Source organism: Girardinichthys multiradiatus, chromosome Y (genome assembly GCF_021462225.1).
Source record: "Girardinichthys multiradiatus isolate DD_20200921_A chromosome Y, DD_fGirMul_XY1, whole genome shotgun sequence".
Lineage (NCBI taxonomy): Eukaryota > Metazoa > Chordata > Actinopteri > Cyprinodontiformes > Goodeidae > Girardinichthys > Girardinichthys multiradiatus.
The window spans coordinates 6,635,209-6,652,898 of record NC_061818.1 but is presented as its reverse complement, the minus strand read 5'-3'; the positions used below and the strand labels follow the sequence as shown (position 1 = coordinate 6,652,898).

General features: G+C 40.9%; 2 protein-coding genes across 3 annotated transcripts; one reads left to right on the top strand and one right to left on the bottom strand.

Annotated features, from left to right (window-relative positions):
- Positions 1-153: 153 nt before the first annotated feature.
- LOC124865017 (V-type proton ATPase 16 kDa proteolipid subunit c-like) lies at positions 154-9,171 on the top strand. Its single transcript, XM_047360001.1, has 3 exons — positions 154-399; positions 6,483-6,666; positions 8,042-9,171. Exons 1-3 carry the CDS (start codon positions 324-326, stop codon positions 8,244-8,246), a joined length of 465 nt encoding a protein of 154 aa, XP_047215957.1. The 5' UTR covers positions 154-323; the 3' UTR covers positions 8,247-9,171.
- A 997-nt stretch (positions 9,172-10,168) lies between these two features.
- On the bottom strand, positions 10,169-15,788 carry LOC124863817 (SPRY domain-containing SOCS box protein 3-like). Of its 2 annotated transcripts, none has more exons than XM_047358315.1 (7): positions 15,595-15,788; positions 14,457-14,668; positions 13,989-14,169; positions 13,070-13,257; positions 12,878-12,980; positions 12,673-12,798; positions 10,169-11,582 (listed from the first exon to the last, which is right to left on the bottom strand). In XM_047358315.1, the coding sequence occupies exons 2-7, from the start codon at positions 14,580-14,582 to the stop codon at positions 11,203-11,205; spliced, it is 1,104 nt and encodes a 367-aa protein (XP_047214271.1). In that variant the 5' UTR covers positions 14,583-14,668; positions 15,595-15,788; the 3' UTR covers positions 10,169-11,202. The 2 variants fall into 2 exon arrangements, with proteins under 2 accessions (XP_047214271.1, XP_047214272.1); XM_047358316.1 differs by having other exon boundaries at positions 14,457-14,665.
- Positions 15,789-17,690: the final 1,902 nt, after the last annotated feature.

Below are 17,690 nucleotides of genomic sequence, written 5' to 3'. Positions count from 1 at the left end.
TATTTCAAAAGTCATGTCAAATTAGAATATTTAGCATCAGTTTTAAGGGAAAATATAAGTAATCGTGAAGGTATTTTACATTTGTTAGTGGGGCACACCCGCCTCAGCTCAGTTGGATTCCTCCGCCATGGCCGGTCACGTGACTTTTTCCTTCTCGCCATTTTCCTCTTCTCCACCGGAGCCGTCGCTGGTCGTCCTCGCTGCTTCGTGGTGTTCAAAGCTGCCCAGAGGTGACGGTGGGACAGGGGAACCCCCCGCCAAAGAGAGAGAGAGAGAGAGGATATTGCGCCGTTTAACTTTGTCGTCCGAAGGGAAGTGTGACAATGTCTTCTGAGGAGAGCCCCGAGTACTCACCTTTCTTCGCCGTGATGGGAGCCTCTGCGGCCATGGTCTTCAGCGGTAACTACACCATCTTCCGCTTCAGCTTTTTCAACGGATACCTCTTAGTTACATGTTAGCTTAGCCTGGTGTTGGAGTCACTTAGACTGCGGTAAATAGAAACGACCGCAACCTTCATACAAACCGTGTCGCAGGTTTTTGGTGGCGGTCGTTGCTCGCACACCTGTCTGGGGATGATGCGAAGGAGAGGCTGGGAGGGGTCGAGGGAAGGCGGCTGCTGACTCTCGGAACAAGCTGGCTGCCTCTGTTCTGGTGGAGCTACTGACATTACATTCAGGCTGTAATCGTGTCTGCTGTTGGCTGGTGACGCACACCGTCAGTGAGGTGGCAGCTGCTCTGTTTCAGCACATATTTAACGAACCAAAATGAACGAATGTAGAAACACTGTTAATAAAGGTTATCGTTAATCATACTGATCAGGGACGTTTTTTTTAGAGTCTCAAAACATTGGGGGCTTTAGCCCAAATCTAAAATATGTAGATTTCAATAAGACAATTTATAGGTAATTTAAAATTAAAATAATATAGGACATATTGTGCCAGTTCTCTGTCTCGGCTGGTTTTAGACTGAATGTAAATAATTGTGAATCAAACAAAAAAGGTTTGCAATAATTTTACTTTTTATTTTTGTTACAAGCTGAATGAAGGACATGGAGAAACAGAGTTTAGGCCTGATGAAAAACCATTTTGCTGAAGCAAATAATGACACATTTTGAGGTATTTCAAAAAGAACTTGATCTGAATTTTTGCTGACAAAGTTTTTCTTAAACTCAGAGATGTTTACTCTGGGCCAGTTAAATGTGCTACTTTTGTCATCTACATAAATTACCTTTTTAAACATGACATTCTCATCAAAGTGTTCCACTCCTGAGGCTCCATTGTCTTTATTCTTATATTTCAAAAAAGGAAAGTGATATAAAGTTTTCCTAAATCTTGGTCAAATGGTAAAATCCTAAAACACATTTATTTATTTTAATTATGCCAAGAGCTTTTGAAACATTTTATTAAAATTCTTCCTTCTTTTATGAACCTGTTCTCTTTTACCGCCATCTTTTCAGCCCTTCATTCCACTTCTGGAGAAATCTGGCCTGCCAAAAATAATAAATGAAACATTTTACAACACAGTCTTTTGTTTTGCACTGAACATGTGAGACATTAATGCAGTTCTTACTATTAAACACTTTGAGAGGAAAGGGTGTTAAGTTGTGGTGTTTAAAATATAGCATAGAGCCTCATCCTGGACCTTATCAGTACTAATATTACAGTTATTAATAACTGTATACATATGGTATGTATGTCTCACCTTCAGTAAAACTGTATCCTTGTTAAATTAGTTTAGTTTATATAATATTTCATGTGTAATTCAGAAAAAATAAAATAGTTAACTATTAATGGTCCACCTGTGATTAATTGCTATGATTTACTTCTTAATTATGCTGCATCTTTAAAGCCAGAGCTTTATGTTTAGAATCAGCACAGGAGATATGAAAGAGAAGAGGGAGGCTTACTGTTGCTCTTTCTACTACGTCTTACTGGAACCAGGAGATATTTTCCTGGTTTATTGAGCAACACTTTTTTTCTGTCTACATGTAGAACTGGACTATAGGACTGGCTGCTGCAATGATATCAATGTGCTTATCTGAAGGACTTTTAATGTGTTCAGCTACGTTAGGATTAAATGCTTTTATTTTGACTGAAGTAAAGGACCAGATATTTTCACATCATGATGCAAATCCCGCTAGAAGCTCACAGAGAAGGTTGCTACTGTTTTCTATCACAGATCATTTAACTTCACCTGTAGTTCAGGTGAAAGTTCCTCATCATGACCCTGGTGATGCTCATTAGAGTGAACCTCCACCTCATGTCTTGCTGGGTGAATCAGTGATTAGCTGTAACTTACAATTAGCCCATTCCGAGTCAACATTCGGGTTTTACCGCTATCTTCGTCTGGGTTATACCGTTCGTCGTCCACATGTTCCTGAACACACCCACCAGGCTCCTTCTCTCCGGTTGGCTCTGCGGTTCCTCTGAAATGAGCCCTGTTCGAGGCGCTCAGTGTAACTCTTTGGGTAATGAACGAGGCAGGTCGACCTGGAGTAAACTGCTGTTCTGGACTTCTCCAGAATGGAGTCCATCTCTGGCCGTGTGCTTAGTTGCGCATTCGTGGTGCTGCGAGTGCGCAACTAACTATTTATTGTCTTCTCCTTTTAACTCATTGTCAGGTTATTGTGGAGCGGAAGTGATTATATGGAACTCAATTGAAAAAATCTGTGTTTAAATAAAAATGGGAAGTCTAATACCATTTTGTGGCGGCATCTTTTTAATACTAAATTTACTAAATTTCTTCTATCAGGAAGTCCGGGGCTATTCAGAAAACATCCGGGGCTTCCGCCCCGGAAGCCCAGGATGCTGATTCTGTCTTTGGGTTTGCTGTTGTAGGCGAGCCAGAAAAGGAACACGGAGGCCTAAATATCAGTGACAATTTAAAGGGATGATCCATTCATTCATTCATTCATCTTACAAACCCTTCAATTCATGCGAACTACTTCTGCTCTTTGGACATTAATCTGGTTTTATTGAATAAATTTGAAGGTATATAATGTACTCAAGTAGATTTGATCCCAGCTAATGTTAACTTATATCTGTAATGAATAGTTAATGATGTCCTGATGAGACTGATATGTATATTACATTTGATAAAAGTCTATGAAGATTTATTTAGACATTCAGATAGTAGTACATCTCTTTAAAAGGATCTATTAACAGTGGACATGGGGAATAATTTAAAAGATCCATAATTGTGTCATTGCTCATCCAAACGTCATGGAGAAGGAAGTCCCTTGATCTTCTTTTGAATCTTTTCAAAAAACATTTTTAATTCCACTGTTTATAAGGGGTCCACAGATGGGGCTTTTTCTGACCAATACCGATTTCGTTGCTTTCGGGTCTGACCTCCAAATTCTAATTTTGACCAATCTAGATGATTTTGTTGCTTTTAACACAAAATGTTAAAATAATTGTTTTTTTACATAGTAATTTTGAATCTAGCAGCCATTGAAGGGATTACATGATTTTACTCATCTATGTCTCATTCCTTTATTTGTTTTTAAAGTAAAAAAGTGCATCAAAGTACATATTGTTGGTTGAGGTTAGGGGTGCCTGATATGATATACATCTAAAATGATTTTTTTTCTTTTTTGAGTAAAAATCTGAATTAAACTAATGCATAGTTTTACCAGGAAAAAAAAAGCCCGCCACACTTGGGGGGGAAAAATAGCATTTCTAAGCAAATTTTATCAGTTTGCACAATTTTGACAACTTGCAACACATCTAATTGACACATGTTGCCATTCTTAAGACACGGTCTGAAATACTCTTGCCCAGTTCAAAACAATTTAAATTTCAAGACAAAATATTAAAAAGGTGGTTTTAAGATCTCACCAACACAGAGAAGTCTGTATGAAATGAAGTTCTGTTCTGTCAGTGATAAATTAGCCTGAACATATGAGGCACCGGATATTTAGGCTGTTTTTGTTTATTAGCAGAGGGGATTCTCAAAGATGTTTTAATTTACTTAATGCTGTTTGTACTTCAGAGCACTTCATGCCTGGAGCATGCTTTTATTGTGAAGGTTTGCTGTATTCATGCTATAATGGAGGCGTCATGCTATTGTTTTGGTAAGTGTAATCACACCTGGGATACAATGCTGGCAGGCCAATAAGTCTGACCAGTTGGTTACCAGTTAAACAGACAAACCAGACCATTCTGAAGAGCACAAACGTTCAGCTAAATGTTTACTTGCTCACGTTTAGCAGCTGGGGGAGAGGGCTGTACTACATTCCCTCTGCACTAGTGAGGACAAAACATCTTCAATGTTCAGTTATAAAGTCCAGCTACATTTAACATTTGCTGTTTGTTGGTTGAAATGTCCCTGCTTCACTTTTATGTCTGAGACAACACGTTGATGGAAGATCAAAAACCCTACATCTAGTTTTATTGTCAAATTCTGATATTTTCTTTACTAACATTTTGCTGCTACGACTTTGCTAATTATGGTAACCATTTTAACCAGTAACCATATCAGTCTGGCTACATCAGTTTATTTGGTTTGTTGTTTTTTTTTTCTTCTTTTTTTTAAGTTGAAGGAAAAGAAACATGCGACTGAGCAAGAGCGTAGAATGTACCTTATCTATATGATCTCTCTGCTTTTGTACCTTGTCAACGTCTTCTAACCCTTTGCAGTCTAAGGTCGCCCACTTCTAGTTGAGATTTATAGACTGAAAATGGTGGACGTTATTATTTTTGTTACATTCAGTGAGTACCGAGGGGAAAAATCTAACTTCTTAGCTGATTACTGATGTTCAGGGGGAAATTAACTGGCTAATCTCTAGTGTTTATGAATTTCACCTGTTCACCAACCAAAAAGTGTCTGCTTGTATAATTGGCAGTAAGACTTAGCCATTTCATTGGGATGCTGTGCCAGAAACCTAAACTTTAAGCCTGTGATTAGCTAGTTTCAAACATTTGCTGTTAAATTACAGAATCAAGGTGATTCATTGGAAACTCATCCTGTTTAGATATGACTGAGAAGTCTGGTTAATAGAAACCACCTAATAATGTTCCTATTGTTTTTCAGATTCATCCGTATTATTTTGTAAGCAGTTTCAAAAGAAATCTTTTCATCTAAGACCAATAAAAGAATTTAAAAACTATCAATTTGAGGAACAAAAGGCATTCTACTTTTATTCTTTAATGAAACAATATTGTACAATTATAAAATCAAAATATGAAGCATTTCCAAAATAGATTTTGCGTGGATCAATTAGAGAAGTTCTTCCTTGTCAAATCAGCTGGTTTTTGGACGGCTGAAGATCTTATGTAACTGAGTAAATGCTTGATTTTAAACAATCTTATCTTGTTGGACCAAAACAGCAATAACTCTTGACTATGTAGTCAGTGAATGAATTAGATGAATAAACAATTATGTTCTGGTTATTTTGAAATACTTGAAACTGCAAACCTGAAATGGGAGCTAAGGCCCCGTCCACACAGCACCACTGAATATACTGTATTATGCATGCTGGGCCCATTGGTGGCGCTGTGACACTGCTACAAAAACAGTGGATAAAAACACAAATGTTTTTATTTTTTTTATTTTTGACATCAGTCGTTTATTTGAGTTTTGTAGCTCTTTCAAAAACCAAAGTTCTACAGCTTTTTTGACCTACAGCCAACTTTAAATCACAGATTTAAATTAGACCTGTAGATTAAAAGCGTGACAGGAGTTGGTTGGATAATAAACAAAGCTTTTAAACGGCCAACAAAAAAACCCAAAATAAACCAATAACAGAGATCACGAGCTGTGTTTTCAAGATCCATCCTGAGTTCAGTATTATTGAAATGGAGCTGATCAAAGTCGTCCAAATGCCAAAACGAGCAGTGGGACAGCTCTTTATCACAGTGCTGAGTTGGAAACCAGCTTCTAAATTATTCTGTGATAAAAAAGTTGCATGAAATAAGCAGCTTTCTCTGCTGATAACAGCACAGTGCTGGGATCAGATGAATTTGTGATGTCAGCAGCACAGCGGCAGATGTGCAGATGTGAGAAATGGTGTTTTGATCTGTGGTGCTTCATGGAGGGCAAAAACATTTTCCAGTTCTGTTTAAAGGGCCAGGCCTCAGAAGATACTCACCTTGTGTGTATTAATGGTTTTTATGTATGTACTCTAGTAAATATCAGTATATTGGAGCAGTAACTACAGTGTGATGAGACATGGCAAAAATCTGCAGATAAAACTCGCAAGTATGACATCAGCTTAGGCTTCAGAGAAAGTCTTTTTAAAGCATATTTTTAAAGAGTCTTTTTAAATATTTAATAATTCCTGGGAGGATTGACATTTAAACAACTTGCATTGTTTCAATTTGAGATTTAACTGCACCAATTGACTGAAGTTTACCCAGGTTGCTTTTAAAAATGGAACCTCAGCTCATCTGCATTGTTTTTTTGTTTTTTTTTATGCACAGGGCATTTAAAGTAAAAAGATGAATTAATGGGGGACTGTTTCTTTTTTTTTTTTTTTACAGCATTAGGAGCAGCATATGGGACCGCGAAGAGCGGCACAGGCATCGCCGCCATGTCTGTGATGCGGCCAGAGCTCATCATGAAGTCCATCATCCCTGTCGTCATGGCCGGTATCATCGCCATCTATGGGCTGGTGGTTGCTGTGCTGATAGCGAACAACATCTCACCGACAGTCTCTCTCTACAAGTAAGAGAGACCGGTTCTGGCCTAGAAACAACTTCGGCTCATTCACTGCCATTAATGTCTTCCTGCTTTGGGTTCAAAGCAAACCTGGTCCTCAAAAAATGAGCAGTTAATCCAGTAATTGGGAAAAATATTTCCATTTCAGCAACAAGGTTTTATTATGAAGACTTTTGAGCTGTCTGCTGTTTTGGTGATGAAACAGCTTAGTTGGAGCTTAACGCTCCCACCATACCTCCTCTTTACCTTCTAAACATCTTATACTGTATTAAACAAGTATTATAAAATATATCACTGGTATAGATGGCCTGGATGTATGGTACTTAAATAATTCCTTCCTTGTGTCCTGTCTCCCCTGTTTATTCTTCTTCTTTCAGTTTTCAGATTCTCCAGCTTTTATATTTAAAGGCTGCCCACTGTTGATAGATCTGCCATCAATTCATGCATCGTCAGATAAATTTAAATGGCTGAACCCAAACAAACTGAGTCTGGAAAGTCACAAAATGTATTTATGGAAAATGTGTAGGAACCACTGAGGATGGATACCTTTCTTTTGTTGTTTTTTTTGTTTTTGTTTTTTTTTTCTTATTAAATAGTTGCCAGAAGCAGCTCATTGGTGAATGTTTGCCAGTTCTTCACAAAACAAACTCTTAAATTTGTGTTTACTACATTTACTTTATCTCAAAATGTCTGTTTTGGAAGAGATGTGTTGGTACGTAAGAAATTCACTGGGATTAGTGGCTGACTGGCGATCTACAGCTTTGAGCTGCTGGTTCTGATCTCTAAAAAAACCTTTACAAGCATTTACATTTTTCTTCCTTACCTTTCTGTGAAAGGGCAGTCGCTGTGAAACAGTTCTTCCAACATTTTGACCGTTTTGATTGCTTCTCGCCCTCCACATCTGTAGTTTTAGTGTATTTGAAATGGGTCGTCTAATTAACTTAGATGCTCCAATCAGGTTTTTCCTGCCTGATACCAGTTTATAGTTTTCTTTGGGGTCTGACCTGTCAGTTTAGATTTTCACAGATTTATTTTCTAAGCAACACATAAAAGAAAAATAGATGGTTGTAATTTTGAATAAGACACAAAATGGAGAACAGGATTGTACCCATTCATGCACATGTCCCTAACCTTTCTCGTTTATTATTTTGATTAAACCAAAAAAATGCATGCTGTTGGTTGTTGCATTTATAGACTAAAATGGAGCATGTTCTTAGTTTTCTTGCATTTTATCAATAGGAAATAATCAGATTTTCTAGTAGTTGAACAACTGATGATCCAAGTCGATTACGGGGATTTTGGCTGTTTCTGATCTCTAACCAGTGGATTGATGCATCTCCACTAATGAAGACTTTTTATGTTCCCGCATCCTTTGTTTCAGGAGTTTCCTGCATCTCGGCGCTGGTCTGAGTGTGGGCCTGAGCGGTCTGGCAGCCGGCTTCGCCATCGGCATCGTGGGCGACGCCGGGGTGAGGGGCACCGCTCAGCAGCCCCGGCTTTTCGTGGGCATGATCCTGATCCTGATCTTCGCCGAGGTGCTAGGGCTCTATGGGCTGATCGTGGCCCTCATCCTATCCACAAAATAAGTGTCTCTCCTTTAAACCACCATCTCATTTATTCCACATCGAAGCAGCGAGAACAAATAGGAGCGTCTCACCTTCTTCCATGACACCCCGCGGATCTGACAGGATGGGATGGCAGCAGAAACATGCTGGCTGTCAACTTCGATGGCCTCGTCCTCTTTAGATGTGATCTATTCCGTTTTGTTTTAAGCCATCCGGTTGTGTCAGATGTTGTGTGTACAGAATGGGCATGAACATTACTGTTTGTTGTGAGATGACGTGTGGACAGTTTGCCTGATTATATCGTCTAATCTTAAACTGTACAGTGATCCAGAGTTCTCCCACCCCCAGTAAATAAATGTAGTAACCAGTCTGTGCTGTGAGTATCAACGTTTACCCCCCCCCCCCCCGTGCCCATTCCTCCTCTTTTTGAGTTTTGTGTTTTGTTGGTGGGTTTTATTCATCATCTGTTTTGAGACTGCTGAAAAGTTGTGCACACTAGTATTTTATTTTTTCATGTTCTTTTTGGGAACCATCTTTGAATCTCAGATATTTTTTGTCACTATTTATGGAAAGCTATGAAGATTTTGAAGCCGTCTTAATGGAAAACTGTTTATTGAAATTCCCTATATACATAAAATATATAAATTATCTGTGTATAGTTAGATTTATTGCACTGTGGGTAATTGTTCAAAGTGCTTGGAATTCCTCTGGATATAGTGTGATTAATATTGGAGAACGTCCACATGGAGATGACAGGATGTGTGTTTGTATGTGTGAGAGATCTGAGTGCATAAAGTGTGGTTTTATGTTTGATATGACATTCTCAGACACTAGTATTGTTTACCTGTTGTGCTGCTGTCTTGATTTTGTTTTGTTTTTTGTTCAAATGAGAGCTCACTGTTCAGCCATACCTGTCAGATTTCCAAATAAAACTCAACCTCCTCCATTCATTGTCGGGTTTTCTTGTGTTCATCGAGGAAACATTGACGACATCCTTTAAAATCCAACCAAAGGAGAAAAGATGTATAGGGCTGTAGCTGGAAAACTATTACTGATCAATCTATAAATGAATTTTTAGATATTTGGTTACAAATGATTCTAAATTTACTATGCAGAATGTCATTCATTATGGGTGAAAATGTTATTTTGGAGGAGCTGAGCATCTCTGTTCAAAATCCACATTTGGCTTCAATTAATGCAGAAAACTACCCCCATCTGCAGTCAGAGCAGTAAGTTTAAAAGCCTAGAACAGCTGCAACTGACGTGGCCAGGAGGACGGTAAAGGAGGTAAACCCCCCAAAAAAGTCACCAGAGCTCACAGTTATCATGCAAACTCGGGGAGGTGCGCCAGGAAAAAGCCTACTCTGTCCTACCATTACAAATCCAAATGTGTAAAGTTATTTTTGTTTTATTTTGTGCCACCGGTGACCTTTTTCACAGTAATTAAGGAATGTGCAGCAAAGGTCCCAAAAGCCTCTGTATATGGGGCACCCGTTCTGCCCGTACTCCATGCCACGCACTGCCTATCAAGTCTGTTAAAGGATGACGGGATTTTAACAGAATCAATGCTTTGGTCCAGTAAAAATCAGCCTTTTGGCAACAAACAATCTAGGTGGAAAACAAGATGATAAATATTTGCAAATCCACCTTATCTCTGAGCTAAAGCATAGCAGATGATCTGTGATGCTGCGAGTCTGTTTCTCTTCAAAATGACCTGGAGACTTCATAGTAAAAGGCATCATAAACTCTTTGAAATACCATTACATTTTAAATAAAACCTTGGCAGCCTTTTCTTTTGGTCATTTGGCAGAATAATGACCCAAATCATCTGCAAGGCTCTCAGTCCCCAGACCTAAATCCTATCTATAACCTGCAGGGAGTTCTTTCCTTTGCTTTAGATCTATTAAGCTGCTTATCAAATTAAACAAAACACAAATAACTGCTAAGATTACTTTCTTTATTAGTGAGAAGAGCAGAGAAAACATTACTTAGATGAAGGTAAGACCACACTTTCTTAGTTTATTTACAAACCTGGAAATAAAAGTTGTTTTTTTTAACTGTACAGCAATAATGTGACAAGTAACTACTGGAGCAAAATAAAAAAGGTAAAATAAAACACTCAGAAAACTTAGAGCTTCCTCTGTTGGGGCTTACATTCTACACTACAAAGGACAGAGTTGAACCTTTCTGAAGAGGAGTCAGTGAACGAACAAAAATGGACATAAAAAAAAAAACTGTACAAAAGGCTTAATGTTAAACCCATTGGTATAGAAAGTCATGTTTTAAAAAGTTTGAAAACAATGAATGTGCGGAAATGTGTTTGACGTAGACGTAGGAGCTAAAAACTACAGATGGACCTATAGCTGCAGCCACAATACAAGGAATTTAAGCCTTTAGCGGTGATAATTACGTGTTTGTTTCAATAAAGACAAAAACATAAAGTATTTTGATTAGCTCAGGATTAAAAGAGGGAAAGTGCCCTCTTTCCACTTCTAGCATTAACCATGGTGTCATTTTAACTTGTCCAAAGGTTACAGAAGAACATCCAACGCTTTTCACTTTGACAACCGAATAAAAAAAATGATTAGAAGCAATGAAACAGGCACACTGCTTTGGTAATGCACCGACGACATTTAGATTAAGAACACCATGCAGGAAAGATGCTTCTTTTCTTTTGCAAATTACCAAGATGACCACCAAAACCTGGCCTTACCGGACGTCAGTGCTGCACTGTACATTACACATTCCAGCAGTTCACTAATTCCCATATATGAATGGCAACAAACTGTGCTAGATGATACAGTAGGACCTGTACAGATGATTAAAGTGTTGAGATACTGACATGAATGGCATGAGAAAAGAGTCACAGTAAAGATCTAGGGCTCCCTTTGCTCAACCAATGCCGGTGTTTTCCCTCCTTGCCATAGTTTGCCACTGCGAGTGCTTGTAAAGCATAGCTAGGATTTGGGTTTTCCAGTCACGTCCAGCGGCATCTCTTCCTCTGACAGGCTTCAGGGTCAGACAGACAACCCTCCGAGTCACTCTCAGAGAACGACGGTCCAGCCGGCGGGGTTGCGGGTAAGTGCGAGGGCCGCTTTGGTCCGTCTGAGGTCCCGCTGTTCAGGCTGAGCACCCAGCCCAGCTTGTTGTGGAGGAGCTGACGCAGGCCTGGCGGTAGAGGCAACACGTCGACGGTGTCTATGCAGTCCGGGAGCAGGCGGCGAAGGCGAGCGCAGCAGAGGTACAGCAGAGAGGTTGGCGTGGAGCACGACCTGATGACCTTCATGCTGCTTTTGGCCGCGGTGGAGCAGGCCATCGGATAAAACCTCTTATTGTGCAGCTCTGTGGTTGCAACACCTAACATGAACATCGTTTCCGTTATTTTACACAAACATATTCAATTTGCAGTCACATACATAACCATGTCAAAGTATTCAGACCCTTAAAACTGACATTTTTTGCCAATGGTTCTTTACAAACCAGCTGAAGCTCAGTAAGATTGGATGGAGAGCGTCTGCAAACATCAGTTTTTGACTGGGCCGTTTCAACACAAATGCTTCGATCCAAACCTTCCCAGTGTATCTCTGGGTGTATGTTTACTGGGTTGTTGTCCTACTGGAGGGCGAACCTCCACCCCAGTCTCAAATGCAGCCTCCTGACTTTCATGTTTGAGGTTTACCTCACGGATTACCCTGCATTTAGCTCCATTTATCTTCCCATCAACTCTGTCCAGCTTCCCTGTCCTAGCTGAAGAAAAGCATCCCCTTAGCATGATGCCACCACCACTATGTTTCAGCATGGGGGTGGTGTGTTCAGGCTGATGTGTAGTGGAAATTTTCTACCACACATAGCATTTTGCATGTAGGCCAAGAAGTTCAATTAAGTGGGGACGTCCCTTTGCTGTATGCCTTACACTGCTGGGGCAAAACTGCAAAAGAGACTTCTTCTGGCTTTCATCTTCTACCATAAAAGTCAGACTTGTAGAGTGCATGACTAATATCTGTCATATCAACAGATTCTACTACCTGAGCTCTGGATCTCTGCACCTCCTCCAGAGGTACCATGGTCCTGTTAGCTATGTCTCTGAGTAACTGATTTACTGAGATAAAATTACACACGGGTGAACTCTGTTTACTAATTAGGGGTCTTCTGAAAACAGTTGGTTGCACTGGAATTTATTTAGGGGTTTCCAAGTAAAAGGCCTGAAGAAAAATACATGCCACACCCTAAATATTTTAAAGCTATGCATAATTGGTTTTCCACATCAAAAGTACGTGCTACTTTGTGTTGGTCTATTATATAAAATCCTGATAAACTACATTGAGGTTTGTTGTAAGGTGTGTGAATACGTTCGCAGTGCTCTGTGGAAATGGGCTTAAAATCCAGACTTTCAGCCTGTATCCCAATAAATCACTCTGACTTTCTAATTAACAGGAACTTTACTGACCTATACACTTTCGATTCTTGAAGAAAGTGAGCGTGCCGTGCCACGTGTCCAGATGAACTCCAATGATGGATCCTTGTCCAAAACGAGAGGAGAACTTCAACTTGTCTCCTTTATGATGCAGCAGGCCTGGAAAACACAATCCATCACACTAACATAGAAATGTTTCAGGCAGGCAAATGCTCTGTGAGAACAATGCTGAGCTCACCAGAGTAAGAAAGACCCCAGCTGTCTGCATCTTTCCCCAACAAACTGCAGAACGTGTGCCTGTATTTGTCTAAGTTGACGTCAGATGTTCCAATCCCAACCATCTGTTCAGAAAACACAATTTCAACACAAATAACCTTTTGTTCAGCATTACATTTTTCCTCATGGCTAACACCAAATCCTGGAGGCGTACCATGTCTGTTCCGTACACCGGAGACGTCATTTTGATTTCCCAGAAGTGCTGCCCGTCCGCCAGCTCCCTGGAGCCCCGGACGGCTGCCGTACCACAGCTGTAGTCGGAGTGGAAGCTCACTTTGCGATTGTCACAGCTCAGTAATGTTGCGGTCGATCGGCTGCCTGCATCCCAAACCCAGTCGAAATCTGAAACATCAGGTCATTTTGACGGCAAGTTAAAGAAGAAATAGAACACGGTGGCTTGGAATCTTGCTCAATATTAACATAAATGTTTACACATTTTTCATCTTAAACAATTGACTGCTTTTTGAAATATCTATTATTTTCTGCAGTTTCTAGAACATTCTGGATATTTGAACAAATAATCCTTAACCTTAAAAAGATCTAAATATTAGACAGGTGTTAACAGTAGGCTCAACATATCATTAAACAAATCAATGCTGAAGTTGGTTTCAGATGTTCAGTGTGTTGCAGGATAGGATAAAATTGGACTTGTTAAAAATGATTCGAGCATCCTAGAATATATACTGTTTAGCATTTTAAGCAAACCCAGCTCATAAACCAGCGGTTCTAGTCTAACCTGAACACAATGTTGTCTGTTGACAAGAGTGCATTCAGTCAGTAGGTCAAAAACCAAACCCTGATGGGTACAATGTTCAAATCAAGGTGTAATGTAGCAAATCAATGATAAATATAAATCAGTGTAAAACCAGGACATTTCTTAAGTATTGTAAGTATATTATTGTCTAGAAAAAAAGAAAACAAGCCTGAAAAATCCCACATTATCCAAACCTGGAAAATGGCAAAAGCAAATTGCAGACCTTTCGAGACTACATAGACCTCTGTCGCTTTTATCCGTCTGAAATCGCAACGTGACAGAGATGTTAGGAGGTTAAAACTATGCAGCTGTTTTGTACCTTGGTCATCCTCTCCGCAGTGGCAATCTTTGACTTGGTGAAATCCTCGTAGACGAGGGTTGTAGCTGGTTTCTGCCTGGGAGTCGCAGCCACAGAATGACTCTCCTATAACAGGAATGGGGCTGGGAACCGGAGGAACCATCACTGCTGAGTAGTCTGCCTCCGAGTCAGAATCACTGTACTTTACAGAGAGATTTTAAAGCACAGCTCTTAAACTCAAATAGGAGAACCATGCTTTTCCTCATTTGATAGGTAAACACCACAAGGCTTAAATGATGGAGCAAGTAAACTGGTTTAAATAATGGAAAAAACAGGTATTTTATACTATGTTTCATGCAAATTCTGCTTTAATAGAATGGCTAATCATAATCTGCAGTTTTTTAATGTATTAATTTGATCACAGATGTGCATCACACAAACCAAAACTTTTTATTCAAACCCAACCTCTTTCCTGGTTTGAACAGTTACCTCCAGCCGGTCGTAGCGCCACTGTTCCGGTTCAGAGGCCAACACGAGGGCCCGGGCATCGGCATCCCTTCGTATGCCGCCCCAAACATAACGCCAACCTCGGCTGTTCCTGCTTCGCCTCGACATGGTAGCGACGGTCTCACAAGTAGAAGAGCTTTGCCACTCGATCACGGTTTAGTCCAGATGTTTAAGGAGCAGCATTAGTCCAGCTGCTGAAGGAAAACAAACCAACATGTGTCACATAAACTTTTTAGCTTGACGTTTTTACACTAAACATGTCCTACCCAAATTTATGCAAGGGATGTATGTACATTGGGTGCAGATTAAACAAAAGAATAAATATTAAACAGTTACTGCATAGTTTTAAGGACAAGTATCTCAGTGGGGCTCAGAGCCTTGGCTGAGAAGGTCACATAACACAGACAGGAAGCTGCAGCAACCAATAGAGTCCCTTCTGCCCTTGCTTTCCTTTCATTGTACATGTCAATGTACAGGGTGAAAACCTCCCAGTTTGTTAGGAAACACCGAGATTCATTAGATCACATGTTTTACTTCAGGAAATATACTTTGTGAATTGTACTTTGTGTTGCGTTAAGCATCACGTCTTTCATGAAGACCTTTTATCTGTAGTCATTGTATTTTCAGGCAAAAGCCTGTATAATGAACATTTTTTATTGTAATTTTGTATTCCTAGATAATAGGTCGGCTGTTTTAACATCCACAATAAAGAGGGCCTGGACACCACAGACTCTGTGTAGAGCAACCCAGGCACGTAGCAAAACCTATATTGTATTAAAAAATTAAAATGAATGGAAAGTCCATACTAACCCAACATTTGATGTGAGATTTTATTTCTTTTGCAGCTTCATCGGACAGTTAGCCTAGCTAGCAGAGCAGCTAATGCAAGCTAACTCCTCGGATTTAGCTTTGCCTTAAAAAATATTGTGTCAAAATCACGTCATGACCTTAAAATGCTTTATTTGCTACCATGTGTGTGTTTAAATCGTTGTCTGTTGTGGTTTGTTGCATAACCGGAATGCAGGCGCTTGGTAATGATGCACAAAAAGAGCTAGCATGATGCGGCTAGCAGCTGTTAGCACACATCCACCCTGGATGGATAAAAATGCAGAGACGTTACCTGTTAAACTGGCATCCAGCGACACATAAACCTGACAGATCAGATATGGTGTTCCTTTGATTCCAGGTATTGCTAGATCGTTATCACACAAAAGGCGAAGGGCTGGCTGGTCTCGTTTCATTTTTCCATGACCTAGTTTCAGCCAGTGTAAACAAATACAGGAGGAGCTAATTCACAAGGAAGGTCTCAACCTGCACACCGCAGCTAACCACATGATGTAATTACATTTAATCAGTCACTGCGTGAGCCTGTAACATAATCTGTCTGATAGAACATTTGTATTCACGGTAAATTGAATTATTAGCAAATAACAACAAATTTCTAAATAATGAAATTGCTCACATAGTTGCATTGTTCTGTACTATAAGGAATTGTAAACATTATTAAAATGTTATTACCAACTAATTTGGCCCTCTGTGAGAAAGAAACCCTCAAAAAAACATAAATTAAAATAAATTACCAATTCAGGGCACATCAACTCATCCAGGGATTCACAAAACAAGGCAAACATCTGAATGCCATCAATGCAACGGATTAAAGGTAATAATAATAAATAAAAAAAATCAAACAAACATGGTGGTGGTAGCGTGATGGTCTGGTGTTGCTTCAGGACCTGGACAACTTGTCATAATTATCAGAACCAGGACCTTTGGCATCTATCAGAACATTGCCCGGCCAGCGGTTAGTTACCACATGGCAAGGCATGTTTGTTTTATATAGAACCATTCATACACAAGGCAATCTGAATTGCTTTAAAGGACATTGAAAGAAAGGCAGAAAGAAACAAACAAAATGTAAAAGGATGACATAAAAGACGGAAATGTTTCAAGCAGTTCATTAATTAGTTTGTTTGATCAAAAGCTCCAGAAGACAAAAATGTTTTAATTCCTGATTACGCTCAAGAACACTTGCTGTTGTGTATGCAGAAAGACCTCGTACTCGTCGTCTTCCGCTTTATCCGGGACCGGGTCGCGGGGGCAGCAGACTCAGCAGAGACGCCCAGACGTCCCTCTCCCCAGACACCTCTTCCAGCTCCTCCGAGGGGAGCCCGAGGCGTTCCCAGGCCAGCCGAGAGACAGCGTGTCCTGGGCTGCTCCCCTGGGACGTGCCTGGAACACCTCCCGAGGAAGGCGTCCAGGAGCCATCCGGTATAGATGCCCGAGCCACCTCAACTGGCTCCTCTCGATGTGGAGGAGCAGCGGCTCTACTCCGAGCCCCTCCCGGATGGCCGAGCTCCTCACCCTATCTCTAAGGGAGTGCCCGGCCACCCCACGGAGGAAGCTCATTTCAGCCGCTTGTATCCGGGATCTCGTTCTTTCGGTCATGACCCTAAGTTCATTGCCATAGGTGAGGGTAGGAACGTAGACCGACCGGTAAATTGAGAGCTTCGCTTTTCGGCTCAGCTCTCTCTTCACCACAACGGACCGGCACAGCGCCCCCATTACTGTGGCAGTCACACCGATCCGTCTGTCCATGTTCCGCTCCATTCTTCCCTCACTCGTGAACAAGACCCCGAGATACTTAAACTCCTCCACTTGAGGCAGGAACTCCCCTCCAACCTGAAGAGGACAAGCCACCCTTTTCCGGTCGAGAACCATGGCCTCGGACTTGGAGGAGCTGATCTTCATCCCAGCCGCTTCACACTCGGCTGCGAACCGCCCCAGTGCATGCTGTAGGTCTTGGCTAGATGGGGCCAGCAGGACCACGTCATCTGCAAAAAGAAGAGACGAAATCCTCTGGTCCCCAAACCAGACCCCCTCCGGCCCTTGGCTGCACCTAGAAATCCTGTCCATAAAAGTTATGAACAGGACCGGTGACAAAGGGCAGCCCTGCCGGAGTCCAACATGCACCGGGAACAGGTCCGACTTAGTGCCGGCAATGCGAACCAAACTCCTGCTCCGCTTGTACAGAGACCGGATGGCCCCTAGTAAAGAGCCCCTGATTCCATACTCCTGGAGCACCCCCCACAGGGCATCACGAGGGACACTGTCGAATGCTTTCTCCAGGCCCACAAAACACATGTGGGCAAACTCCCATGAACCCTCGAGTACCCTGTAGAGGGTATAGAGCTGGTCCAGTGTCCCACGGCCAGGACG